The sequence below is a fragment of the Osmerus mordax genome, chromosome 5 (genome assembly GCF_038355195.1).
Source record: "Osmerus mordax isolate fOsmMor3 chromosome 5, fOsmMor3.pri, whole genome shotgun sequence".
In the NCBI taxonomy this organism is placed as follows: domain Eukaryota; kingdom Metazoa; phylum Chordata; class Actinopteri; order Osmeriformes; family Osmeridae; genus Osmerus; species Osmerus mordax.
This window is the reverse complement of record NC_090054.1, coordinates 9,596,170-9,623,113: the sequence shown is the minus strand read 5'-3', so window position 1 is coordinate 9,623,113 and position 26,944 is coordinate 9,596,170. Positions and strand designations below refer to the sequence as shown.

At 46.2% G+C, this 26,944-nt stretch overlaps 2 protein-coding genes across 3 annotated transcripts in view; one reads left to right on the top strand and one right to left on the bottom strand.

Moving 5' to 3' along the window:
* lzts2a (leucine zipper, putative tumor suppressor 2a) overlaps positions 1–13,382 on the top strand; it is a 31,990-nt gene extending 18,608 nt beyond the window's left edge. For both annotated transcript variants that reach the window (XM_067237035.1, XM_067237036.1), the window contains 7 exons: positions 6,901–7,554; positions 8,273–8,941; positions 9,084–9,206; positions 9,399–9,545; positions 9,724–10,245; positions 10,362–10,466; positions 10,626–13,382. In XM_067237035.1, the coding sequence (XP_067093136.1) occupies positions 6,934–7,554; positions 8,273–8,941; positions 9,084–9,206; positions 9,399–9,545; positions 9,724–10,245; positions 10,362–10,466; positions 10,626–10,808 (2,370 nt within the window). In that variant the 5' untranslated portion in view covers positions 6,901–6,933 and the 3' untranslated portion in view covers positions 10,809–13,382. The remainder of the gene's footprint in view (positions 1–6,900; positions 7,555–8,272; positions 8,942–9,083; positions 9,207–9,398; positions 9,546–9,723; positions 10,246–10,361; positions 10,467–10,625) is intronic.
* Positions 13,383–14,441: 1,059 nt separating this feature from the next.
* Positions 14,442–26,881, bottom strand: pdzd7a (PDZ domain containing 7a). The gene is made up of 15 exons (XM_067236607.1): positions 26,689–26,881; positions 26,433–26,570; positions 26,151–26,325; positions 25,423–25,599; positions 25,144–25,291; positions 24,020–24,080; positions 22,851–23,333; positions 21,241–21,426; positions 20,896–21,068; positions 20,289–20,380; positions 20,088–20,179; positions 19,925–19,993; positions 18,402–19,061; positions 18,057–18,157; positions 14,442–14,609 (listed from the first exon to the last, which is right to left on the bottom strand). The coding sequence occupies exons 1-15, from the start codon at positions 26,879–26,881 to the stop codon at positions 14,442–14,444; spliced, it is 2,916 nt and encodes a 971-aa protein (XP_067092708.1).
* Between the last annotated feature and the right edge of the window lie 63 nt (positions 26,882–26,944).

Here is a 26,944-nt window from a genome sequence, read left to right as displayed (position 1 = left end):
ACACACATAAACACACACAATATCAGACCTCTCCACACCCACACACACCAATACATACCACAAACAAACACAAACAGCTAACCTAAGGAACCATATGGTATTGTGATGTCACCTTCCACTGGTAGTAGTCATTGTTTTTGTTGATGACAAAGCCACGTTGAAAGCCTTGTCATGGCTGCCAGTCATGAAACTCTGATCATTCTTCTTGGTTTGTTTCCAGACAGTGTGGTCACTGAGTGGAAATGATTTTTCTGCATAGTATGATGAGTGAAATGAAATAAATGCATTTGAAAATGAAAATTGAAAATGGTGATTTGAGGACTGTATAAAAAGTACAATTTAGTGTAAATTTTGAAATCAGACAGAGAGGGAGGCGAGGAGTGAGAGAAAGAGAAAGGAGGGAGGTAGAAAGTGAGACAGAGAGAGACGGAAAGAGTAGAGTAAAACAACAAAAGAGAGAAAAAGGACTGGGAAAAAGATATACAGAGAGAGAGAGAGAGAGAGAGAGAGAGATGGCGTCAAAGCAAAGAAAAAGAGGCAGACAGACAGACGAGCATGCAGGACGTTACCTCATCCATTTGGAACAAAACGGATGAGGTAAACGTGTGTCACATGCTGCAGGTCTCGTCGCCACTAACCTGTTCCACATTGACCCATTGAGTCATGCTGTCACTGGGAGACTTGTGTGTGTGTGTGTGTGTGTGTGTGTGTGTGTGTGTTTGAGGGGTGGGGGGTTGTAGGGTGTTGGAATGGGGTGAGGCCTGGGCCTCACTTAATCCTAATCCACTCACCCCCAGCCCCTCTCCCATGGAGAAGGGAGAGATAGCTATTCATTAGTCTCTATATTAGTACTCTTCTTGACTCCACCTCTCTCATCTCTTACCTCTCTTTTTTCCCTTTTCTTTCCATTAAACCTGGTCAGCTAACTCTTATGCCAGGTATTTATAACTTCCGGTAGAGAGAGAGTATATATAACTCCTGGGAGAGAGAGAAAAGTGATGGAAAGAGAGAGAGTTGAAGAGTGAGAGAGAGAGACAGAGATGGAGAGAGATCATTAAAGTTGAGTCGGTCTTAACTCAGGTCACTGTGCTGAATCAGTGTATTTTTTCCTCACCACTTTTTCCCCTTTTCTCTCAATCTCACCAGTTTTTACCATTCAAGTGACATAGCTTGGATGTGTGTGTGTGTTCTCTCCTTGTCTGTGTCCGACGTTCTTGGCTCTAAATTATAAATTCACACTGGCACAGTTTGACAGAGGCGTCACTGCTTATGTAACAGCTGCTGTGGAATTAATTTGCCTCCGACTTTCATGACAGTGTGTGTGTGTGACTGTGATTGAATCAAACTGTGATTGCTGTGTTTTTTTAAACAAACAGCCAATTCAATTTGTGTTTATTGAGACAACTACATGTAATTGTATACAACTCGATGAAATGAAGCTGCCGTAAATTGAAAAAAAGCCCATGCCATTTTCCATGAAGTCTGGGTGTGGAAGTTCTTCTTTCCCCAGGCACAGGCTGCTGCTGCTGTGTTGGGCTATCTTCCCTCAGCTCCTCTCCACTGGTGGCTGTCTGTCAGAGTGAGGTTGCTTTCAGACCCTCCTTCCTCTCTGCTGGTCCTCAACACTCCTGAAACAATAGCACTCCACTGTCTATACAACCTAACCAGCAGGAGGGGAGGGGAGGGGAGGGAAGGTTTTGGAGGGAAAAGTTCAGCCCTTCTCTGATTTGTTTTCCCAATCTTTCTCTCACTGACAATTATTGACCAGGTCTTTCTTATACAGAAGTATGAAAGAATCCCAGTTGCACTGAATTGTAGGGTCTGTTTTTGACCCAAGGACTCACATCCGACTCTGGACTGGGCCAGACACAGTGACAGACAGACAGTAGCTTAGCTAAGCCCAATGTCTCCACCACCGGTATTCCCAGTATTCCCATGTCAGCCTGTCTGACCACTGCCCACGGCTAAATAACCATTAGTGGTCGGAAAACCCTCTGGAAAATCCAGAATTTTGACTGGACCCAGAGTGTGTGTGTCAGCTTGGTCGTCCAGCCTCACATAGCTCCCATACCTTCTCATCCCTCGCCAGTTGACTGACAACCAAGCATCTCTTGGCCATACCGGTCTCACAGGGCCAGTGGTTTCTCAACAGCCTCGGCTGGTCCAGGTAAAACTCTGGTTCCTAGTCATGAGAGTGTAATGCCTGTGGTAATAGTAGTAGCAAACATCTAGAGACACAGGATTGTACTAGCAGAGCCAAGGATAGTTGATTGACAGCTCCCGTCTCCCATTGCTTAGTCATTTTCTGGCTGTTTTGGGGTTTGTTCTTCAGTCTTGTTGACGGCTACTGCTGCATCCCATTTCAATGGATAACGGCTGCCTGATCTGATTCTCAACCCCCATTGGGACTCACTGTGTGTGTGTGTTCAAGTGTGTGTGTGTGTGTATCAAGGCTGTAGGACTCAGCCCTTTCTACAGTCTGGTTGTAATGGAGCCCAGATGCTTTAAGATGCAAGATGGCCAACCTGCCCCCTGTCGGGCTCAAACACACACATCTACGCACTCTCACTCACTCCCACTTCCACTCACTCACTCATTCACTCTCTCACTCGTTCACTTTCTCACTGTCTCGCTCACTCGCTCACTCACTCACTTTTTCTTTCTTTCTTTCTTTCTTTCTTTCCCACCCTTTCTCGCTCTTTATCTCGGTTCACCCCGGGCATGAAAAATGTGGGGCCTCAACTACCATGGCAACCACTCTAAACAGAGAGAACAGCTAAAGTCTGCAACAGCAACAATTTGGCTATAAAAGAGGAGAGGGGGGAAGAGAGAGAGGCGTGGTGCCAATTATTCTTGTACTACAGGCAATCCTCTCTTTCTGGGACTGATTTTACTGTGTTTCAGCATTGAGAGGTTGTTTTAATGGACTTGGTCAGGAGCCTGACTGACAGACTGACAGGACTGTTCTAGAAGGCTGATCAACACCCGTTTCTTGCTTGTGCCAAGCAATACAATGATGAGTGGCCAAACTAGCATATACTGTATGTTAATGAGGAATCAACACACATTTACGGTTTGTATATATATTTACACATACACATGCACACACACTGTAAGATGGACTGGTTTGCGATCTGAAAGCCAGGTTGGGGTAGGTGACAGAGAGGTAATGGGAAGACAGTTCCATATAAGAGTTCTATATCACCTCAGGGCTTTTGGTACAACATGAGAGAATGGATTTGACTATAAAGTTGTCTCAGTTACAACAGTTGTAATTTTTCTTCTGCTTGTTCAAGATTTTGGTTGGTGAGTGAATAGTTTTACAGAGTGGATGTGCGACAAGTTGACAGGAGTCCATATTTGGTGGTTTGATCATGGCTTGATCGCTTTCAACATCATGTTGATTGTGTGTGTGTGTGTGTGTGTGTTGTGCATGCAAACAAAGAAAACTATCTCTCTCTTCATTCTTCTGGATTACTGGTTCTAACTGGACCCACTCATCTACAACATCACTGGACTAGGCTCACCTAAAAGAGGTCCCCCTCGCTCCTCTCTTTCCTTCTCCTCTGCTCTCCCCCTCACTCTACCCCTCTCTCGCTCCCTTCCCGATATCCCCTCTTCCCAGGCTCTGGGTTGTCTTCCTGTGGTTCTCTCCACAACTGTCACTTACGGTTAACTTTTAAGGAGGATACACCATGAGCTTCCATAGTTAGTTAGGGTTCACACAGGATTCTAGGTTGGCTGACCACATTGTGGTTAGTTATGGTCTGAAAGGCTAATAGATATGCTAACAAATTTCTCCTTTTTGGCTCTCATCAGTTTTTTTTTTCCAGCTTCTTTTTTTCTTGTATTATGACCTTGTTGCTACTATAAGGTTAGGTTTATGAAACACTTGTTTCTCAGGTTGGCTTTGTTTTCTTTTGGTCCTGCTACAGGTCTTTAACCAGTGTAAGACTAAAAACTGAGTTGTGTACTGAGGACAATACATTTATGCATTTAGCAGATGCTTTTATCCAAAGCGACTTCCAAGAGAGAGTTTTACAAAAGTGCATAGGTCACTGATCATAACAACGAGATATCCCCAAACATTGCGGGTAGCCAAACATGATGCATACATTGTGAAAACCAAATAAGTCCCAAAAGGAAGAACAATAAGAGCATGTAGTTAGTCAAGTTACAATTAAACAGCAAGAACCTCAAAAGTGCAAGAGTGTACCTGTGGAACAAAGCAAGCAACAATAATATATTTCCCGGCGAGTACAATAATTTTAAGACAAACCAACAAAAGCAACAAGTCTCTCAATAAGAGACATTGTGATCCTGGAGGAAACTAACATCAGGAGAGGAAGGGGGCAGGAGGGCTGTGAAGTGACAATCCAGGACAGGAAAGGACGGAAGGGGGGAAGAGGATATGAGAAGAAAAAAAGGATGTACAGGAAAGTGGGATGAGAGGAGGAAGGAAAGGTAGAAAATTGTATAATGTTATAGTTCATTCTTAATGACTGTTCATGTCTATCGTCATCATTGATACACACAGATACAGCTTTAGCTGTAAACTGTAAAGAGTAAATATCATCTGTCTACAGTAGCTACTTGCTCTTTTGTGTTTAACCCCATCTGAAAGAAACACATGTGGAAGCATGCAGCTTCTCCAAGCCTGTTGGAATGGGAAAATTGGCCAAAGAAGTGTTTTTAGAGATGACAAGAGGGTATGGTTCATGGAGATGTTTAATCTGACATGCTATAGTAGTAGTCAATGGACATATAGATACACAGGAATATTATTTTCCTTGGTATTCTCCCAAGGGAGTGGGTGGGAGGGTAGGGGGCACATCCTGCCTCGGTGTGTGCTCCCCAAACAGGATTAGGATTAGGTGGAGCATTCTCCCTTGAAGAGTTGGGGGGGGGGGGCTCCTCTTGTCTTCTGATTGGGAGCACCTGGTATATTCCCCTTGTTGTTCCCTGTCTCTGTCTTTTCCCTTTCTCCTTACCAAACCCCGCAGAGACTCCGGAACTCCTCAGGGATTTTGCGGGGGGGAATGGGGGGGGGGAATGGGGAGGGGGATCCCTGTCTGGAATAATTGGTTTCCTCCTTCCAGGCAATCTCAGCATTAGTAACAGACTTATCATAACGAGATTACCCCGTAGCTGGTCGTCACACAGCCTCTGTAGACATGACGAGAGGAGGGCAACTTCCTGGTACAGCCTCCACCGCCTCCTCTACCCCTTGTCCCCCCTACCACCACCAATCCCCTGTCTCTACCACTCACGAGGGACAGAGGGAACCTGTCAAGGCCCAGTGAAGCCTGTGTTCACCATTAGTGAGGAGCCAGTGCTCCATCTTGTTTGGGGAGGGGTTGCCTGGTTTGGTTTGATTACAGCTCACTCTTCATCAGCTAACAGTCAGCAAGGAGCCCGATTCCCAAAGTCCAATTAAATATCCAGCTTTTATAAAATGGCTAGTAAATAGATTCTTGCTGCCATTGGCATCATCATGTTGTTTTGCTTTTTGGTTCCTTAAAATGTTTTGTTGTGTTTTTCCGTTGGGCCTGACTTTTGATGGAAAGGGGGATCTAGAAAACGAAGTAAAAATGGGGCCTGATGGAGGAAGGAAAGCTGTGGGGCTGGATGCGGAGAGGGGTGGTATGGAAGAGGAGAGGTGCGTGTTTACGCGCAATCAGAGGAATGCAGACGGTAGTGAAAGAGGGAGGAGCGTGACGTCCGTGTCTTAAGAAATCACCCAGTGAACAACATCAGAGGGAAAATTAGCTTTTGGGATTTGTTGCCCTGAGTAGCAGAACAAAACCAGGAGCTCCTGGAGGTCACGAGGAGGGGGTGAGGGAATTGGGACAGAGAGTCAGTCCAGGTCAGGTCTACTCCTACTGGGGTCACGGGTTAGAGCTGTGGTGGGGGATCAGGGCCGATGTTGGAGGGTTCTCTAATGCCATTATCCCAGGCTGAGAGGGCCTTGGCCTGGGCTGGGAGAGAAGAAAGAGAAATGGGGGAGTATGGATGATAAGGGGAGGTGATCCATGATAATTTAGGCCTGGGAAGGGAACAAAGTCACGCACGTACAACATTTTGGGCATTTTTATTTATGCACCGTCACACCCTCTGAAAATACACACACACACAGCCAGGGAGCGATTGAGATGTTTGTGTGTGGTCAGTCCTTTTGTATCACCCTGACATGGTTCATTCATCAAAGTTTCTCAATAGACGTCCCATGACACCCCCCACAGACAAACATCTCCACCCTCTTTACCTCAAAAGCATCTGACCCCTGCTGCCTTTCTCCTTCCCTGTTATTGCATATTCCCCATATCCTCACTCTCTATGTTCTTCTATGTGGTGTGTGTTTGTGTGTGTGTGTGTGTGTGTGTGTGCGCAGATGTTTGTGCACATGTGTGTTTGTGTGCATGTTTGTGATTGTGCAGTCCTAGCTGGGTTTGAGTCTTCCACTCAACCACTCATCTTTGAGTGTGTAATAGCAGCCTAAATACATGTGTGTCCTTAGAATCCCACTGGAGGACAAATTAAAACTCTAAAACCATTCTGCTTGATTGTCCTGAAACAGAGGTGTTGTGTTATACTGTAACAAATCTAACCAGGACCTTAGCAATGCAGGTATATTTTACTCACGTCACTGGATAATACTCAGTAATATATGGTCAGTCATTTCAGGAGTAGTTCTAATCCAGTGTATCAACTGAATGTGATACACTGGAATTTGCGTGAATTTTTTAAAATCTCATTGGTCCCTGCAGACGAGCATTTGGGGACAATGGGTAAAACCCAGTAGATCTTATTACCACAGGGACTCGACTACGAGTCGCTCCCTCACTGGACGACATATATTGACTCTCTATCTTTTTTGTTTCTCTCTGTCTATCTTCCCAGAGTGTGTGGTGTCTGTGTCGCCCTCTGAGGGCCATGGCTCTGGTTCAGACCCTGCCCGTCACTGTGACTGACCACCCCAAACCCAGCCTTGACGTTCAGCAGTGCCGGCCTAACTGTCATTCTCCCTGCTCCTGCCCTGGCCTCTGTGGCTCTGGAACCACCATGGGCTCCGTCAGCAGTCTCATATCTGGCCGGACCTACCAGGAGCTGCACTGTCGGGCCGCCAACGAGTTCAGCACCAAGCCCCGCCGTTCCACCCCAGCCACCAGCTGCTTCAGGCTCCAGGACAACACCCTCCGCAGTGGGAGTTCCCTGGAGCAGCTCCTGGTCATCAGCACCCAGAACCAGCCTCAAACCCAGACCCTAACCCAGACCCTAACCCAGCCCCAGCCTCAGCCACCTCCGCTGCCCACCAAGAAGCAGCCCCGGGTGGGTAACTCTACCGTGGGAGGTGGAGATGGAGGGGGAGCTGGATGTAATGGGAACTTTGGCTATGTGAGCAAGGAGGTTGTGGTTGGGGACTGGAATGACAACCACGTTCCCACTGGTAGTCCCTGCAGCGACTCAGAAGAGCAGAGGGATAACCGAGGGCTGAACGGGAATATCGGAGGGCCCCCTCCCAAACTCATCCCTGTGTCAGGAAAACTGGAGAAGGTATGAAAGGGAGGTGGGGCTTTTCTATATTAATGAGAAATGCCTGTAAAAAAATCCACTGATAACAAAACACATTCTAGACTGTACAAGGGTATTGTACTGAATGGGATTTATGGATAATGTCGTTATTCATTTTGTCTGACTCTTCCATCCCCTACTCATAAAAGTGCAGGGTCTTCTGCTATATGCTGACATGCTTTACGATAGGTCGACATGGCTGTCTAATTGGCTATTCATTTCATTGATCGAGAGGGGAACTTAATCACTGCCCAGACAAAGCCATAGATAGATCATTTGGCAGTCATTCACTGTGCTCCATAGAATCAATGACAGCGCTCACTTACATTCAGCGACATACTCAATGAGCCCTGAAGGAAATCATTAAGAAAACTGCTTACAGGACCTGGTGAAAAGCTCTGTTTCTTCTCTCTCTCTCTCTCTCTCTCTCTCTCTCTCTCTCTCTCTCTCTCTCTCTCTCTCTCTCTCTCTCTCTCTCTCTGTCTCTCTCTTTCTCACAATCACAGAGGACAATCATTAAGAAAACTGCTTACTGAAAACCATGAATATCAATTAAACTTAATTTGATTAATCAGAGCTTTTTGTGTGACCTTCCACCTTATCAGTGTCCCTGTCCTTAATGAGATTAAACCAGGCTCGTATAATTAGCAAAGCTCACATCAATCCCCAAAGGCCATCAGCATTATTTTATTTTTTCTAGAACATGGAGAAGATATTGATCCGTCCCACCGCATTCAAACCTGTGATGCCCAAGAACCGCTATTCGGTACAGTACCTCTCCCCGCGGCCAGGGGGCAGCCTTTCAGAGAGCCAGGGCAGCCTGAACCTACTTCTGCCACTTGGAGTGAGCAACGGGACCCCCAGTGCCAACGGGAATGGGAATGACTTGGATGGGAAACGTAACTCATACAGCGGAGGGCGCAATGCTCGGAGCAGCCAGTCCTGCTCCATGTCAGACTCCGGACGGAACTCCTTGTCCAGTCTGCCCACCCACAGTAGCACAGGCTACAGCCTCGCCCACAGCGAAGGCTCCAGCTCTGGGTCGGCTACTGGAGGTCTGGCTGGTCAACTGGAGCCCAGCGCAGGCCGGACCACCGCGGGGGGTGGAGGGGGCCACGGAAGCCACGGAAGCCATGGCCACACCAACTCAGACAGCGGGCGCTCTTCCTCCAGCAAGAGCACAGGCTCCGGGTCCCTCAGCGGGCGTGGACAGCCCCTGTCTGACAGCGGGTCGTGCGGGCGCTCGCCACCGCCTCTGGAGGGGTATGAGGTGATGGTAAAGGAACTGGAGGACAAGCTGAGAGAGAGAGACCTTGAGCTGCAGCAGCTACGAGAGAACCTTGACGAGAATGAGGCCGCTATCTGCCAGGTGAACTTACTTATTTACCCTAGAGCGACTAGACGAGTCTAAGTTGCCGACCGCACCCGAGAAGAAGTTCACTGTGTCCATGAACCAAAGGTGTGCTATATATGCTTTAACTGAAATCATGCTTGACCTTTGACCTCCTCAGGTGTATGAGGAGAAGCAGCGACGCTGTGAAAGGGAGATGGAGGAGTTGAGACAAAGCTGCTCCTCTAAGATGAAGCAGGCTTCGCAGAAGGCCCAGAGAGCTCAACAAGTGATTCAGCTGCAGGTGACACACACTCACAAGACACAGCTCAAAATTCACCACAGTTAGAGATGACACAATACTGATACGACTACAGTGTAACTAACTATATCATATTCAGCCCATGGAGCACAGTTCTTCAACTTATGATACAAATGTAAGTACGAAAACAGAGACACACAGTTGACAGAGCAATTTCTGATGTGTCGCCAACAGGTCTTCCAGCTGCAGCAGGAAAAGAAGAAGCTACAGGAGGACTTCTCGTCTCTGCTGCAGGATCGCGAGGCGCTGGAGAGGAGGTGTGCTTCCATCCAGAGGGAGCAGACCAAGCTGGGACCCAGACTGGAGGAGACCAAGTGGGAGGTAAAGCAGAGGAAGTGGGGTGTGAGGTGATGGGGGGGCATGTACCCTGATAAGAGTTAACCAAGTACGAAGGACACTGGACTACAACTCCCTGTGTTCTCCTACTGAACTGTTATCCTGCACTGTCCTGCATGCCTTTTGCTGTGACTAAACGACTGTCCCTTTTCCGTTCCCCCAGGTGTGTCAGAAGTCAGGTGAGATCTCCCTGCTCAAGCAGCAGCTAAAGGAGCTCCAGTCTGAGCTGAGCCAGAAGGCCGGAGACATTGTGGTTCTGAAAGCCCAGCTCCGTGAGGCCCGTTCGGAGATCCAGGCCAACCAGGCCCGGTCTCAGGAGGCCCAGACGGCTGTGCGGACTCGCTCCCTGGAGCTGGAGGTGTGTGAGAACGAGCTCCAGAGGCGCAAGAGTGAAGCCGAGCTTCTCAGGGAGAAAGTGGGCCGCTTGGAGGAGGAGTTGTCACGTCTCCACGAGGCTCTGTCCAATCACAATGGGCTGTCCCTTCCTGGAGGAGAGGGTCAGGCCAAGAAGGTCCAGTGTATGAGCCTGCCCCTCCCCCCAGGCCGGGGCATGGCAGGGAGGGGTGGCCCCAGCCCCTCTGGGTACCGCGACGGGGAGGAGGGTCGGGCGGCGTGGGGCAGCGAGAGCGACGAGGCCAAGGCCCAGAGACAGAACGCTGAGGCTATTTTGGGACTCAGGCAACAGGTATGGTTCTATTTCCATCTCAGCTCAACACAGTATTGTTTTCTTCATCATTGTCAGCAAGTCTCCTTCTTCTGACGCTTTTTACATCTCTCTCTCTTTCTCTGTCTGTCTCTCAGGTGGATCGGCTAAAGGCAGAGCTGATTTATGAGAGGAGGAGTGGCGAGGAGCAGCTGACAGGGTTTGAGGAGGAGAGGAGGGTGTGGCAAGAGGAGAAAGATAAGGTAAGGAGGAGTGACCAGTCCCCAAGACAATCATGTAGACCACCATTGTCACACAACTGGTACAAAGTCAAATTCATAGACCATAAATAAGAAGCTTGTTGCAGCTGGACTGAAAATGAAAGCGATCTAAGTCTGAGCCCATGATTTTGTTCCCCTCAGGTGATCCGTTACCAGAAGCAGCTGCAGCAGAACTACATCCAGATGTACCGAAGGAACCGGGACCTGGAGCGTGTGATGAGGGAACTGAGTCTAGAACTGCAGAACCGAGACCTTGAGGACTACGAGGTTCACAGTGGCAGCAACGACATTGACTTTGAGGAGATCACAGCTACAGAGATCTAAACCCAACGGACCAGAAAACAGCCAAACAACGCATCCCTGTGACCACAGCAGGACAACCCCACACATGACTCCTGCACAGACACCAAATCTACACACATAAACTCTAATACATTAGTAGAGTACACACAGTATTGACTCCCTAAGACACTGTGAGTCAGTCTAAAATGCCTGCCTCCCCAGTTCGTCCACATGGCTGTCGCTACCTGCTTACTGCACCAAGACAAACACCCCTTTCTCCTCTGTCGGATTTAGCCCCTTTGGACTGCTCATAAAAGCATGGATTTCTTAAACTGGCCCATATCAGGGTGTGAAAATTGTTTGAAGATTCCAACTAAAATAAACTAGACAATATACTGGCACGCACAGACTTAAGACCAAACCTGTTCATGGGTCTTTTATCACAGGAATGTCTACTTTGCCACCAGCACATGATGATGTCATTATGCTAATGATGACATCATTGCTCCTCTGCAATGGGAGTGGTCTTGGGCCTGCCTACCTCTGCACTCTCCAGAGAACAACACCAGAGAACAGAGAACAACACCAAACACCGTGGGTTCACGCACTACGGTGTTGTGTGGCTTAGCAGGTCAAGCAGCACTCGCAGAGAGATGTTACCAAAACACTCCATACTGGTTAATATGTCCCACATAAAACATCCCAGACCAGTCTAATCCCAGCTGTGGAAATACTGCTGAGTGTGTGGAATGGAATGTATGATAACTGTTACGACATAGCAAAAACAGGGCAGTGGTCTCCAGCAGCAAAATAAAGAGTTTGGTCTCTAAAAACAACCAAACCAGGGATTGTTTTTGTTTTTGCACAAGAACTCTTATCACTGATGGGCATGACAGCTTTCTCCCTCTGATCTGTCTCTAGTTCACTAGAACAATCGTTCCTATCAGAAGAAAACAGGGTGACTCCAATGTAGGGCCTTACAAGGCAGATTTAGTTGCTTCCTATAATACACTGTGGAAAAATTGCAGTGAATTGTTTGTTTTGTATTTAGTCCCTTGTCCTTTCTTCCAAAAAGCCCCTTCCCCCAAAAAAGATTTTCACTGTCTTCCTAATCTTTCCTTGACTGTCATTCTGTCAGTCTGTACTGTATACAGGCGGGGCGTGTTGTAGTGATACTGTAGTGTGGATGGCATGTGTGCATGTCTTCTTCCCGTTTCAGCTGCTCCAGGTGAGGATGGGCTGTAGGGGTGTGTGTGATAAAGGTTTGATAGCAGAACATTGGAAGTTGTAGTCGATTGTACTTTCTGCTTCTGCATTTTAACACTGGTCTTGGTTTGGCTGAGAGGGATGGGAAAGGTTTTATTTTATTTTAGGGAGCAGAGTCTTTAAGAAGGATTAATAGAAATATATATGAAACTGTATGATGATGTATATTTTTTTATATAGCACCTGAAAATATTTTGTGGTAGCACCAGAACGAGTGTAGGTTTAATATACAAAGTATAAAGAGTTCTATCTATCGACACAGCACCGCATGGGTTACAAACGACCCATCAATCGCTAATTGAAGGAGACTCAATAGAGTGAACCAAACAACATATGCATGATGAAATAATTCCCAGTCTACAATTTTACTCCACTCTGTGTAGACAAAACTACCAACACTTTGATTCAAGGCAATGTTTACGGTGGTGAGCACACTGTCCTCTCTGCTTTGTCATTGATATTTCTTTTGGCTGTAAGAATACAGTACTTCTCACAGACTGGGACATCTTCAAAGTTTTTTGTTCTTTGATGGTTTAGAAAACAGCAGACCAGAGTCAGCAATTGTTGAGGGTGTTAAGGAAGTCATTTTGGATGAGCTTACTTATATATATATTAACACAAGATGCATTTAATATCATCTAACAATTTATAGTTAATATACTGTCTTTCACAAATTAATAATAGTCTTCACTTCTACAGGCTTATCATAGTCAGTGTGGTCCAAGTCCTTATACATTTCAACTACACTTTATCTAAACTCAAACAAATCACAAGCTAATGAGCTCTCAATTTCTTGAAGACCTGTCACTGTTTTAGCTGAGACCTTTTGCATTGTGCAGATATTTTTATCAAAAAAGAATAGCCAGATAATTGATTTTGGATGGAGAGGTGGTGTAGATTCTAGACATTGGACCGACTGAACCCACAATCTCAGTCACAGACATCTGGCCCAGACTGTTAACAGGAGTCCAGCTTGTCCTCTCTGAATGTGGATATAACCTAGGTACTGTCTACCAGGAGACAAACATGATGTCATCAAAAAGGGACCCTACTTTTTCAGAACACTGGTTGTTCTGTGCTCTTTTTAACACTTTCATAATTCATGACTCTTCTGTAAATACCTTAAACTGAAATATGTGCATGGTATGCTGTGACATATTCTTCTCTTTTTTTAAATCAAAATATCAATTTCAAATGTAGCCACTGTGACTAGACCAAAGCATTTGTTTTTATGTGTTGTTTTTTCTTTCCATTGTGTGTATATATTATTTTGTTTGTAGTGTTTTGTTTCTTCATTAATCCATATAGTGTATGTAGTTAATGTAGATTTCCTTGTTCTTGTACAAAATGACTGTGTTTTTAAATAAAGAACAAAAATTACATTATGATATTTCTGTGGTTTGAATGCTCGTTAACAATTGAAAAGCACAGTGGGGAGCAAGTTAAACATTTATTGCGTTCAACTTACAATATGTATGACTGGGATATGAATATATCTAAAGGAATTTGATCTTGAATGAATAGTATTAGATAGTTATCATACTGTATTGCACGCATGTATGTGTAACAGAGACCAGAGTTAACATTATGGTTTGTGACAAGCCAGACTCATGGCATAACCAAGTCCCTCTCTGTCTCACTGCCCATCTCTCCAGTCCATGCTATCCCACTCCACCAGGCTCCATCCAGTCATGGCTCCTCTCACCCCACCCTGCCCCCAGCCCCTGGCTGCCCCTGAGAATCCCCACTGGCCACAGCAGTGTGTAGTCAAGCCCCTAAAGTGGCAGACTACTCATGAAACAGGGCCCGGCTGCCAGAAATATAGAGCACCAAAAATACAGGGCCGTAATTTGTAATAATCCCCTTAGACGTCAACTAAACCAAAAAATGATCAGTATTAACATAATACTGGGGTTTCATTTGGGTAAAATCTCATAACGTCGGCAAGAGCTTAATCCTTTGCTGGCAAGGCTGTACTGTAGCTGAACTGAGATGCTCTCTACCAGGGAGAAGTGGGCGGATGGTGGATGCTTCACGAACCAGTTACACCATGAGGTAAAAAATATTACATTTTACATGAAGGAAACTGTTAAAGATTAAATGCAAAGCTCTTCATAGTCCACTCGTAGTGAGCTCCAAATCTTTACAGAGTAACACATTTTTGTATTTATTTATTACAATTGAAATTGAAATTTATTAAAATTAACTACAGTATTACAAAATGTTATATTCATGCAATTTTTCAAGAAAATTACAAGCAACTCAATAAACTGAGTATATTTTGAGAGGAACTCTCAAAGTCCATCGTCTGTTTTGTAGTGTTGTTCCAGTTGGGGGCTTTGCTTGGTCATCAGGTTGCCATCTCTTCTTTGGCCAGTAGCGTAGCTTTCGGACAGGCAGGACTTGCAGTCACTCAGCTGGGTTTCTAGTGTTGCTGACTCCCTTGGGGACCTTGACCACAAACACCATGGGGTCTTTGGCCTTATTACTGAACGCCCGGCGAATCACATCGACTGCATGCTGATGAGTCACACCCTGTAGAGACTCTCCATCCACAGACACCAGCTCAAATCCAGCCTGCAAGCACAAACACACATTCAAGCACACACCCACGGGTTAGAGGTGAGAACCATTCACACATCGACAAGGACACAAACAAAAGGACCAGCAAGGGCAAGCTTGCACACAGGAGGCAGCATTGGCTTGTATGAAACAGCAGGAACTCACATACACACACACAGAAAACAGGTGTGCTCACAATGCATAAACATACATTACATATTGCTTTGCATGCTTAACTGCTCTCTGTTTTTCCCTGATCTCCATCTTCTTCACTTGTGATCAATTACTCTCTGTACTCTCTCCATCTTTTTTCCCTCTGATTTAACTTGCTCTTTCTTCTTCCTGATATCCATCCCTCATTCCTTCTTTCTGGTGCACTGGGGTTGTGTATTATTGTGCAGTGAATAAAACACACACAGAAACACAGTTACAAACCACACACACAGGACTTTTTCCTTCTTTTTCTGCAGGAAGGGAGCACAGTACAGCAAAGTTCAAGAGCCCTGAAGAGAGGAACTTCCTGTGATGTCATCAGCATTGTTTAGGATGCACCTGCTTGTCTCACTCCACCTCCCACACCGACACAGTAGGCTAATGTTTGGTGGAATGATATCAACTCTTATCTGTCTTCATTAGGTCTAACATAGTCTAATATTATTACACCTTGCTTCCATATTGTCTGTCATCATGTAAAGTTGTTTAAAAATGAGATGTTAATGAGTAAATTGACGTTCAAAATGAAGGCTATTGTTAAACTAGGGAACTGCCGTATAAAATGTGTTTGTGGTCCAACAGGCTTTGAGCCTGTTTGTTTGCTCAAGTCTGCTGACCCATAACACTACCGTATTTACTGGTTCATTTGAGACCAATAAATAAATAAAGTTTTAGATCCATTTAACTAAAGAGGAGATTAGGAGGTGAATTTCAATTCCAGCAAGTAATGTTTTTAGATTAAATAGGACCAAATCTAATCTGACTCTTCTTTGTGACATTTGATGGAGACTACATTTGGGCTCTAACGTCTTTGCGGCCAGTTGGCATCGTTCACCAATTCTATCCCTGCAGAAGTGTACCACTCTGCACGAGAGAGGATCCATCTGATCTATTCGAAAGTGCATCAGAGATTGGTTGTTCTAAACACGTTTATGGGGATTATCAATGGGGGAGAAAATAAGTTGTTGGTCTGGATGCGAAGCGGGGGGCCATGCTGTCCTGTCCATACCGTGTGTCTGGGTGACACCCACAAGGACGTCCTCAGAAGACGCTCTAATCCCCGCTGAGTAGTGTGTACACTGCTTATTAATTATAAGTCTAACTTGGCTAAGAGCATGAATGAGGGATGACACATGCAGATTTGAATAAACACACTCTTGGGCTGCAGTAAAGCGTATGGGTGCTGTGGATTGTTGTGGATTAAAGCTGTGTCACGTAAAACTCCAGCTAGACCTCTAGGGTGCCGTTATTATTAGCTATAAGCCAAAGGAGAAGAGGATGAGTGGATGAGAGGAGGTGGTGGACAGAAGTGATTACAGAGCCTAAATGGACAATACATCCTGTATTTCACACTCGATAAGAGGAGGTAAGGGGAGTGACAAGCACGTGACACACTCATAAACACACACACATTGTGTCTACCTGCCCTCCATAGACTGATAAGGGGAGGTTGGACCCAGGGTCCAGCACCTTGTCCAGACACCCACACACACATACAACACAGCACACACACACCATGTCCTGAGCCTTGGTCCATGGTGCAGCTATTTTCAGACAGGAACGAGGGGCACAGGAAACGTGTTTACAGATGGATGCAGCACTTCCACCGTGCTCTCAGTGTGTGTGAGACAGCCCAAAGATAGGGACCAGATATGGGTTTGAGAGCAGGCAGAGCCTGCAAGGTGTGACGCTGAGTTAACACACACAAGTCAGGGGCCAGACACGTGGTAGAACACTAAACGAACCAAACCTCTGTTTTCCGTGGACTCCCTTTCTCCTCCTCTTTCCATCCCTCCCTCCTCAGTCTGTCTCTCTCTCTCTTTCTCCCACCTTCTGTGTGTGTGTGTGTGCGTGTGCGTGTGTGACAAAGAAAGTGTGTGTGTTAGAGAGAGAGGGACTTAGAAGGGAAGATCTTGGAAACTGAAAGGCTTAGCCGACACCAGATACCCGGGATGTTCGACGCTCTACTCTACTGGACCTGGGAAGTGCTGTCACTTGATAGCTAGCTGTCTTCACACACACACACACACACACACACACCTGGGATCAACAGGCTGTGACCTGGTATTGTAGGTCACATTAGTGTGGTGGTACTGTTTCAGAAACATCACCCTCGTCTAACCTTGAACTGCGACTTCTGGATGATTACCTTTTCCTCTGTCACAGTGTCTTTTGGAATCATTACTTTACCATGCAACTAATAAAGATGTTGAGTTTGTCTATCTTCTTCTAGTCTTTGACTTTTTGACTTTGGGTTTGGATAAACTGATTTTAGGTGTGTGTGTTTGTGTCCCGCCAATGGAGGTTCAAATTATTATGATGAGTCACTGTGAGGTCAGTCTATGATAATACAATGTATTAGCAGACCATTAGCAGGCCGCACTCATGTACCTCATCAATCATGAAGGAGACAGGCCATGCAAGATGGCACTACTCATCTCTCCTCTCCTTCCCTCCTCCCTCTCTCTCCACTCTTCGATGCTCCATCACTCTCCCAAAGAGCCTCATAACCACAGCACAAAACACTGAGAGCCAGACAACATTCATACATACATGCATACATAGACACACGCGCACACACACACACAGTACTGTGCAAAAGTCTTAGGCACAATAAAAAATTAAAAAAGGTTAAGGAAAAATGCTAAGAAATAATGACATTTAAAAATTTAACAAAAAGTTAAGAAAAATTGCACTTTTATACTGCTGCACAAATAGAAAATATATATTACATATATTTCTTTGATTAAAAATGCATTCAAATCTGATACACCTAAACAAAAAATGCAGCAACATGAAATTTAGATTTACTATCATTCTAATTTATTTTTACTACAAATAGGTACGGTACAAAACTTTCTGCATCACTATTAGTATCCTCATCTGCCTCCTCACCAGAGATGTAGGCGACACCAGAGATGTCACCTACTAATTAATAAACTGCTTTGCGCAATTCCTGTGTTGTTCTTAATTCCAAATTAAATAATAATAAGAAAAGCTGCCCTCGTGTATACACCGCCGTCATCGAAACATGTAATTCAAGAAAAGCTGTAGCATTTAATTGAAGATATACAGTATAAGACATTATTTGTGTAAAAAATCTTGGGTGCCCAAGACTTATGCACAGTACTGTACATATACACATACACATACACTTACATATACATATACATATACATACAAACATACAGTATTGTACATACAATACACGCATGGCATGCAAACATTGTTTCTGGTCTGCCTCCTCACCTTGAGTCCCCCACAGGTAGAAGCAGCTCCTCCAGGGAATATCTTCTCTATCTTCACCATGGGTTGGACCTTGGACTCCATCCCTCCAGAGATGCTGATACCTGCAGACACACAGAGATCTCTCTGCAGGTCAGCGCACACAAGAATCTGTGTAGATCAAATAATTATTCCCACACGAGACTTTCAGTTGAGTACAGTGCTAATTCTAAAGCCAACACAAATCCTCTGGGGCTTCCCATATTAATGTTTGTTGCTCGAAAGATTAGTTTTGGAATGGGTAATTTTCTGCATCTCCCTCTGCTGGTGAGATGAGGAACATACAGGAGCTACGGGTGTTCTGCTTACCCAGGGACTGTTTGGTCTTGGAGATGGTCACCGTGGTTATTTCATACTCCTGGGGAACAGGAGTTGCTGTCGAAATTCCATGGTGACCATTCACCTGCTGCCCCCTCCCTCCTCCCTTGGAGGGGCCTGTGTCCTGGGGGGGCTCATACGCCGGATTGAGGGGGGGTCGCCCGCGTCTTGCCGTGGGAACGTACATGCTGACCTCTGTGTATCCGTCTCCTTTCCTGCTCCTTCCAGCTATACTCTCAGGGCTAACGTCGCTCCTAGACCTCCGATGGCCATTCCTCACGGGAGACCTCCCCCGCTCAGGAGTGGTATCTCCCCTGTCCACAGACAGCATGGAAGTTTCATCTTGCCGGGACGTACAATTGTCTCTTGCGCGGGGGGGTTGGTGACTCTGCCGTCCTTGTAGGGTGCTGTATGGGGACTCAGAAAGGAGCCAGTTTTGGGAGGGCGACGGGCTTGGCGAACGGGAGGTGGGGCGCAGGACAGAGGGGGTGTAGCCGTCCACAGGGATGTCCAGGAGGGGGGTGAAGGCACGGGAGGGGGGCATACGTCCCACCTGGAGGCCAGACACATGCAGTCTCTCCAGGTCTTCAATGAGCTGATGGTCTTTCTCCTGATTCTGGACAGGCTGGAGCAGGAAACCACCTCTGTAATCTTGAACACACACACACAGTTCCACTGTAACCCCACAGATCCACAGTACAATGAGTTAAACACCCAGTCACAGTTCCATCCCAAGCCTCTCTGTTGGAACACTGAACTGGAGTTCTCTGCGTCATATACGATCGAGATACAAAACCGATATTGTGCTATTCACAACATGGGCAATTTTCATGCATCTTTCCCTCTCTGAGGTCGGTCCCCTCGACCTGTCTATAAATGTCCACCACCTGGCCTTTGCCATGTCAACTTCCTTCCCCATGATGATGTCAACTGACCCCTGACCCCTGACCCAAAGGGTGAGACGGCTGGGGTGGTCATGCTAGGCGGTATTGAATGCCTGCTCTCTATGTCTGTAACTCTTGAATGGGGCTGGTTTGTGAAGAGCTTAAAGCAGCCCTCATATTGTTTAAGCTCCACACAAGCAACCCGCGCACGTTTAAAACTCACCACTGCCCCTCTCTGTTCTTTGTGTTAGAGACGTAACACAAGCCTTGCTTCAGCACAGGCCCCTGTAATCTGAGAAGAACTGTGTGTGTGTGCGCATAAGTGTGTGTGGGTGTGTGTCTACAGATAGGAAGGGAGTACAAAATGCCAGGGACAGGATATGGGCAGTGTGTGCCGATGTTCAGTCAGGATATGAGATGGGCCAGGACGTACAGAGGGATAGAGAAGAGGAGAATATAGAGAAGGATAAGCCCAGTTCCAGTTATTTAATATCCTAAAGGGATCAGTGAAAGACCAGCCAGAGAGAGAGAGAGAGAGAGAGAGAGAGAGAGAGAGAGAGAGAGAGAGAGAGAGAGAGAGAGAGAGAGAGAGAGAGAGAGAGAGAGAGAGAGAGAGAGTGATCAACAAACCTGGGATAGGGGTGATGAGGTGTCGTCTGGGAGTCCCAGTGCGGGGGGAACGCAGAGCAGGAGACCTCACTGAGAAGGGAGAGGTATACAACACACTTTAGGCTACACACCATACAAAACATAAACGGTGCTTTATACAATATGTTTTTTATGTTCAACTTACCTGAGCGACTCTTCAAAATTTCATAGGCTTCTAGTTCAAAAGGCATGACCATGCTGTCAAAACGAATCAGCTCTGTAGCAGGGATCAGCATTCTGCAAGGCACAGACAATGCAAATGACCCACATTGTACTGTGTTTACACAAGTACACACACATACATGCCTACATTGCACAGTAAAACTCACACATACACACATCTCACCTAATCTCTCTCAGGAGCAACAGTTTCTCTGGCCTGTCCAGGATAGCTAGAAGGGGACGCACTAGGTCTGCCACCACACGTTCAGACAAAAACTGAGTAAGAAAAAGACAGAAAAAAGGGACAAATGCTATAGTCAGTACCTTGTCTCATGATGTAGAACAAAGGAAGGATTTGGAATTTTAAATAGCTCTTCAATGATCCTGGTGTAAGCAGGATCTTATATCTTAAGCAGAGTCCTCACGTTGGCTATGGGGTTGATCCTTTTTAGAGTGGAGGAGTAAAGTAGAGAGTGAATGTGGCAGAGAGAGAGAGAGAGAGAGAGAGAGAGAGAGAGAGAGAGAGAGAGAGAGAGAGAGGCAGGTATCCGGTGATCCTTAACATATGACCCTAGTCATAATTGACAGTCACCATCCATCGCTTTGAGAGACTCCATTAAGGCTCCATTAGACGAGAAACACTGTACACACCACTCTTCAGTCTCACCTGCAGTCTACAGAAAGCTTAGCTCTCATCAGTGTTACTGGTATTACAAACTTCCTGGGCGCATTCAAATGGCAGCAAATTAAACTATGGCATCTATGGCAGTCATTTTGGCTCAAGGTCTCACCCGCCTGCAGTGTCTCATCACAGCAGAGACCTCATCTTGGCTCAGCAGTTTCTTGGCTATGTCCTCCACGTGGTCCAGGGCCTCGAGTAGTGGCTGGGGAATGCTGTCCCTCACCCCGGCCCGGGTCTCCCGAGGTGAGGTCAGCAGCTGGAAGGGACGTCCCCGGTCCTTATCTGAGAGGGCAGGAGAAGTGTGGAGGATGACATTTTGGGTGCTCCTGTACAGTGTGAGGCTGAGAGTGGGACATTACACAGAATGTTACTGTGTCTTTGCTTTGGATCATGAGTGCATGTTTTGCTCCACTGTATGTACAATGTATGTTATTCTTCATTTTCCTTATCTAACCTCTATCGGCGTGGTGGGAGGGGGATTTGGAGCGCCCCCTGTGGGTCTCATCCATCCCTGTATCTCTCTTTTCTCTCCTGCGCTCCCTCTTGAACAGGAGGTTGACAAAGGTCTTGGAGCGCCGCAGGGTCTTACTGCCCTCCGTGCTTTTCTCTTTCTGCTGTCTCTTCTTCTTCAGCTTGTCCTCTAGAGGATGGGACGGAAAGGAAAAGAGGTTCATCTTAATACAAAGCACCCCACCCCTACCCACTCCTCTAAATGAGAAGCTCCAGGCCCCAAGGCTCAGGATAAGCAAGATGCAGTATACAACTGTTTTTCTATTACTCTTTAAACAGAAATTAAAGAATGATCTAAGTTGAGGTAAATCAAGGATTGAGCACTAGGATAGAAGAGCTACAGGATGTCACACACACACGCAAACAATACACAAATGTTCATACACCTGACTGCTCTAGACAAGTTACCCACACACATACAATGTAGGAATGTCGTGGGCTAGGAGCAAGTTACTGTAACTGCATAACTATGCAGTGTCAGTTGCTCATGCAAAAAGAGCATAAATTGATTTTCATATTTATGGGACGTACAAGGCATAATAGATTACTCTTTGCACAAAACCCTGCTCACCGCGACGCATAAACCTGTAACAAAAATGACACACACACCCCTCTATGAGTGGAGATCTATCTGGCAGTCAGCCTCTGAGTTCTCTGCACTGAATCTTCGCTCCCAGGGGAAAGACCATCCAGTGATATTGAATATTTAAGCCATGGCTGACCAACCCTTTTCCTGGAGAACTATTGTATGTCAATTTTCCCTCAACCAGATAAGTATTAGAATAAGGTGTGCTGGATTAGGTTAGGAAATAATACATGACTAAGGGTGGATCTCCAGGAGGTTGGACAGCCCTCATTTTACACGATCCAGAATCACAATGATATGTGTTAGCATCTAATCTTTAAAGAACAATATAAAACTAGAGACTAGGTTCCCTTGAAGAACTGTATTTAACTGGAAATGTGATAGAATCATTAAAGTTGGCGATAAGCGAGGATAAACTGATCAGATATAGTTGTAGTCCCAATTTGGTGTCAGGGACTATAGTTGTTGTTTTTTGTTTACTTTCTTGAGAGGCAAGGGGTCATAAGAGGGTGAGCAGTCTGTACTTGTGGAGGGGATCTCCTAAAGCCCTGAAGGGTATCTGGTTACCCCGGGCTACAGGTGCTGTAGGTGCGGTGCCAGTACAGACACTGAACCTTGGGTAACCTCTGCTGTGGCAAAGACAAAAGCCGATGCAAGGAGCTGCTGGATAGTTTCACTGCACTGTTTCTGGCTGGGTTTAAACAAAAACAAGAGTACATGGGTACCTTCTCTTAATGTGACATGTGTCATTGCATTGCTCATCAGTTTAGCTTCCTTCCTCATTTGCCCTTCCCAGGGTTCAGTCTCAGGTCCTTTGACTCACTCCATGACCACCTTTTCAGCAACTTGATGGCATGGGTGGGCTGTATTTATAGTAGCAGGAAGTTTAACCACTTCAACTCTACATTAATACTGCTTTTCTTTGTAATTGTTTACAAGAGAAGGCTTCAGGAGCCCATGTTGCTCACCTGTCACAGTGATGTGGCTCTGGGAACGCCGAATAGGCTTGCGTGGTCTGCTCAGGGCCATAAGGACTGCTGTTTTAGTGGAGTCCTTCGCTACTTCATGTTCCCCAGCAGACAGTGTCCTTGTTTCCACGGGCCCCTCCCCTTTCCCCCGAATCATGGTGTCCTTCAGTAACATGGTAGCGCCGAGCGTCCGACTGGTTTCGGTGGGGACCAGCCTATCTACATGGGAACTGCGAGGCGAGGGCTGGTCAGGATGTTCAGAGGGGTCTGTCTGAGTCTCGTTTGTGCGCTCAGTGGTACTGGGCCGTCGGGAGCGGTCCTCCGTAGAGACACAGACATCCACCATCTCTGAGCCGAAAAGCGGGGGAAAGAGGACCTGGGAGAGACCACTGAGGGAGCTGACGGGAGTGCCGGAGGACAGGGAGGAGGCGGAGGAGTAGGAGTCGGACCCCTGAGAGGAGGAGGGAGGGCCTCCATTGGCCACTGTGGAAGGTGGCAAGATTTGGTTGGAAACAAAGCAAAAAATGAACTTATAAATGAATAATAGTATACAATAGAGTTTATTCAGCAGTGCAGTATGACATTCTTAAACTGAGCACAACATCATTCTCTGACTGAGTATGTACTCAAATGACCAAAGCTGGAGTTAGCCACAGCAATCCTCTAGATGCATAAATCCTCCATGTATTTCACACTGTCAAAGGATGTCTTGGTACAGACTGACATCTGGCTGAACTCATGACGTAGACTAATCCCATTGGCTTGGGGTACAGAGGATACATGAGAGTGGAGACATGAAAGAAATAATAGTCAAAATAAATGTCTCTAAATTCACATATCCTGAGCAGAGACACAGCCAACCACCATGTAAGAACATTGACGACCCATCTGCCTCTGGGCACAAACAGCATAATCCCTGCCCATTTTCAGACAGAGAAGAGAAGAACTAGAGAATAGTAGTTTTGCAAGAAGAAATATATTGCAGAGATTTAGTTTAAGTAGGCAACATGTGGCAAAAGTAATACTGTAATACCAAATGTAACTTGTTATAGACCGTGTAAAAACTGGTAACTTGGCCAAACAATTTTCTGTGAATTAAATTGTTATGTTCGAATTACTTATTTATTTAACTATTTTACTACATAGGATTGTTGTGGATGTAGACATACATTTGTTGAGCCAGCTGTACTCTGCCACCATCTCCTTGTAGGCTGGATAACGTCCAGCTTCCTGTTAGGGTCAAAGGTCAACAACAATACAATCATTTCACTACAACAGCTCTGTCTGAGAGGGAGTGAAAGAGGGAAAGATGGAGTGGAGGTGATAGAAAGAGAGAAAGACAGAGAAAAAGAGTGAAAGAGCAACACAGCCACATGGCAGACTTTCACTTGTCAATAGCTTAAGTAAAGTTCCTTAATGTCCTTGCAACCTGCTTTTGGCCAGAAGGCTCCATTGAGTCAAACGTTGGTAGCTCATGACTATCTTCAAGCTCCCACAATAAACTGATTTAACCCTCAGAACCCTCTTAATTGTGAGTCAAGAATCAGTCAGTCTAGAGCTCCTCAGAGACCTTCCACAAAGGGCATAAGCATACCAGGTGTACAGGGCGTTTAACAACCCAACCATGGAGTGTCAGAAGTTTTGTGCCACAATGGGGGCCAACACAGGCCCAAGGAAACACATAAAACAAGGCTTTCTGCTGATTATAACCTGATCCCTTTCTGCCTTGTGAATAATGAACGTCGGCCCTGGCTGTTTTTCACACGAGGAACCTGAGAGGAGAAGCGTAAAGTGAGTACACAGGAATGCCAGAGCTTGGAGAGCACTCTCTCACTCACACACACAAACAAACACACAAACCCGTACACATTAGTAAACACATCCTTGCCTTCTCTGGATTGGACTTATTAACAAACACACACATACACACACACAAGTAGGAATGTCATGGGCCCTGAGCCAGCAAACTGCTTAATATGCAATCTCCCTCTGTCTCACTACCGCATACAAGACAAAATGATGTTGTTAAACGCGTTCATTAATGTGTCTGGGTACTTAAAACTTTAATTGTTACATTGGAACCCACCTAAAATTGGGTAACAAGCTTGCCTGCCTGTCATGTATATGATAGAAATTATCTTATTAGTAAAACGATAACAAGTCTACTTTTCTACTCTCAGTAGAACTGAGCAACAACCTGGGAGGAGAAAGGAAAATAGGGAACACAGCCCAGAACATACTTTCTAGAAACTTCTGATATGAGAGGACATTTTTGTGTGCAGTTGACTCTCACCCTGATGGTCAACATGATATGGGTGTGGCTCTTCAGAACTTCCACGGCATTGCTATGGGTGATGTCATCAAAGCTCACACCATTGGCTGCCAGGATCTGGTCTCCCATCTTTAGGCCATGCTGTTCTGCCAGCCCGCCAGGGTCCAATCTGACCAGACAACACACACAGGGAGGCAGCATTACTTACGTGTGTTTACTCTGTATGTTCACTGATAAAAGCTCACAACGTGTGCGTGTCTTTGCATATGTGTGTGTGAATGTGCCAGTGTGTGTCCATACTTAGAGACGTATATTCCCAGGCCGAACTCCTTGCCCCCCCTTATGTTGAAGCCCAGACAGTAGTCGTCAGAGGTGGTGTACAGGTGGATGATCCTGCGCAGGGCACTGTCTGAGCTGGCCTCTGATGGGGTGCGGCCACTCTCTTCCACCACCATGCGTCTATGGATCAGATCCACCCTGCACACAGACACGCACACAGACATCCACATTTTTACCACAATATACAGTACACACATTTACATTAATCTAAAAAAAAAAAAAACAGGCATATACAGACATACTTTTACCCAATACATACACTTTTCAATCAACATACACACAGAAACTCGCACTCTGGGTAATTGTAATACACAGCGGTGCACAGCAACCTCATTCCCTACTGAGCTCTTGCCCTGCTATCAATTAATGAGACAGACATAAAGGCCATAGAAGTAATCCATTCACTGGAACAGCATGAAACCAATATATACAGAGAGTGAGATAACCTCTGTAGCAACCATCAAGAGTCAGGGAATACGCCGATCAAGTGATTATGTCATACGTAAACAGAACGCTCGTGTCTAGAGAGATCAATACCCACTAAAGAATTCACAAAATCCTAATCCTATCATGTGTCTATTTAAAAGGAACATAAAACCAATGTGTAATCATATACAGACCAGGCTGGTGTGTTGCAGCAAATCCACACGGTGGTCTCAACATCTACCAATGTTCCCAAATGCTCTCACCAGGTGGTCTTCTCCTTGGAGTAGCGGATGCCAGGGACTTTCCCCACACGTCTCACCACCATCCTGAGGCGGTTGTTTCCAGTCAGGACCTTGACTGCACTGCTCATGGTGATGGTCTCCAGGCTAATGCCGTTCACCTCCACCAGCTTGTCCCCGACACACAGGCCTGCCTGCTCTGGAAGGGGGAGAAATTGGGGGTGGGGCCTGGGGGGTTAGCCTCAAACACACTCTTTCAAACACACGTGCACACACAAACACCCACGTCTTCTGTGTCCAGCATACCTGCGGAGCTGTAGTCCTCAACCTTACTGACGAAGATGCTGAGGCCATGCTCTGACCCACCGCGCACACTGAAGCCCAGACGCCCATCTGGACTCTTGTCGACCGTCACTGTGTGGAGGTCGGCGCTCTCATCTCCACCTGCATGCACGCACACACACACACATTATTAGCATGACATGTGCCTGAAGACTTCCCACATTGGATCAAAACTTGTACCTGAGAAGGATCCTAAATACTGGATCTGATCCAGGCTCACCATCAACTGGAGAATTTATGAGGATAACTCTTCCCATGGGCGAGGAGGACCTGGCCCTGTGTTGGTGCTGCTTCTTCTGCATGTAGCGCGTGGCCGTGTGGGACCCCCCTGCCTGACCCCCATTGTGGGGGTGGGGGCGGCCCCCTCCATTCGTCATCTCCCTCCGGCCGGATGGGTCAGAGGAATGATCCATGCTAAGAGGCCAGATACCCTCCTTACACTCATCCAGACCAGGAGCAGCCTGGGGGGTCCTGTC

Coding starts and splice junctions, on each gene's coding strand:
- pdzd7a (XM_067236607.1), bottom strand. CDS start 26,881: ATGGATCATTCCTCTGACCCATCCGGCCGGAGGGAGATGACGAATGGA. Junction 24,081..25,143: donor ATATCATGTTGACCATCAGG/GTGAGAGTCAAC, acceptor TGACCCTAACAG/GAAGCTGGACGTTATCCAGC. Junction 20,180..20,288: donor TTGCTCCTGAGAGAGATTAG/GTGAGATGTGTG, acceptor TGTGCCTTGCAG/AATGCTGATCCCTGCTACAG.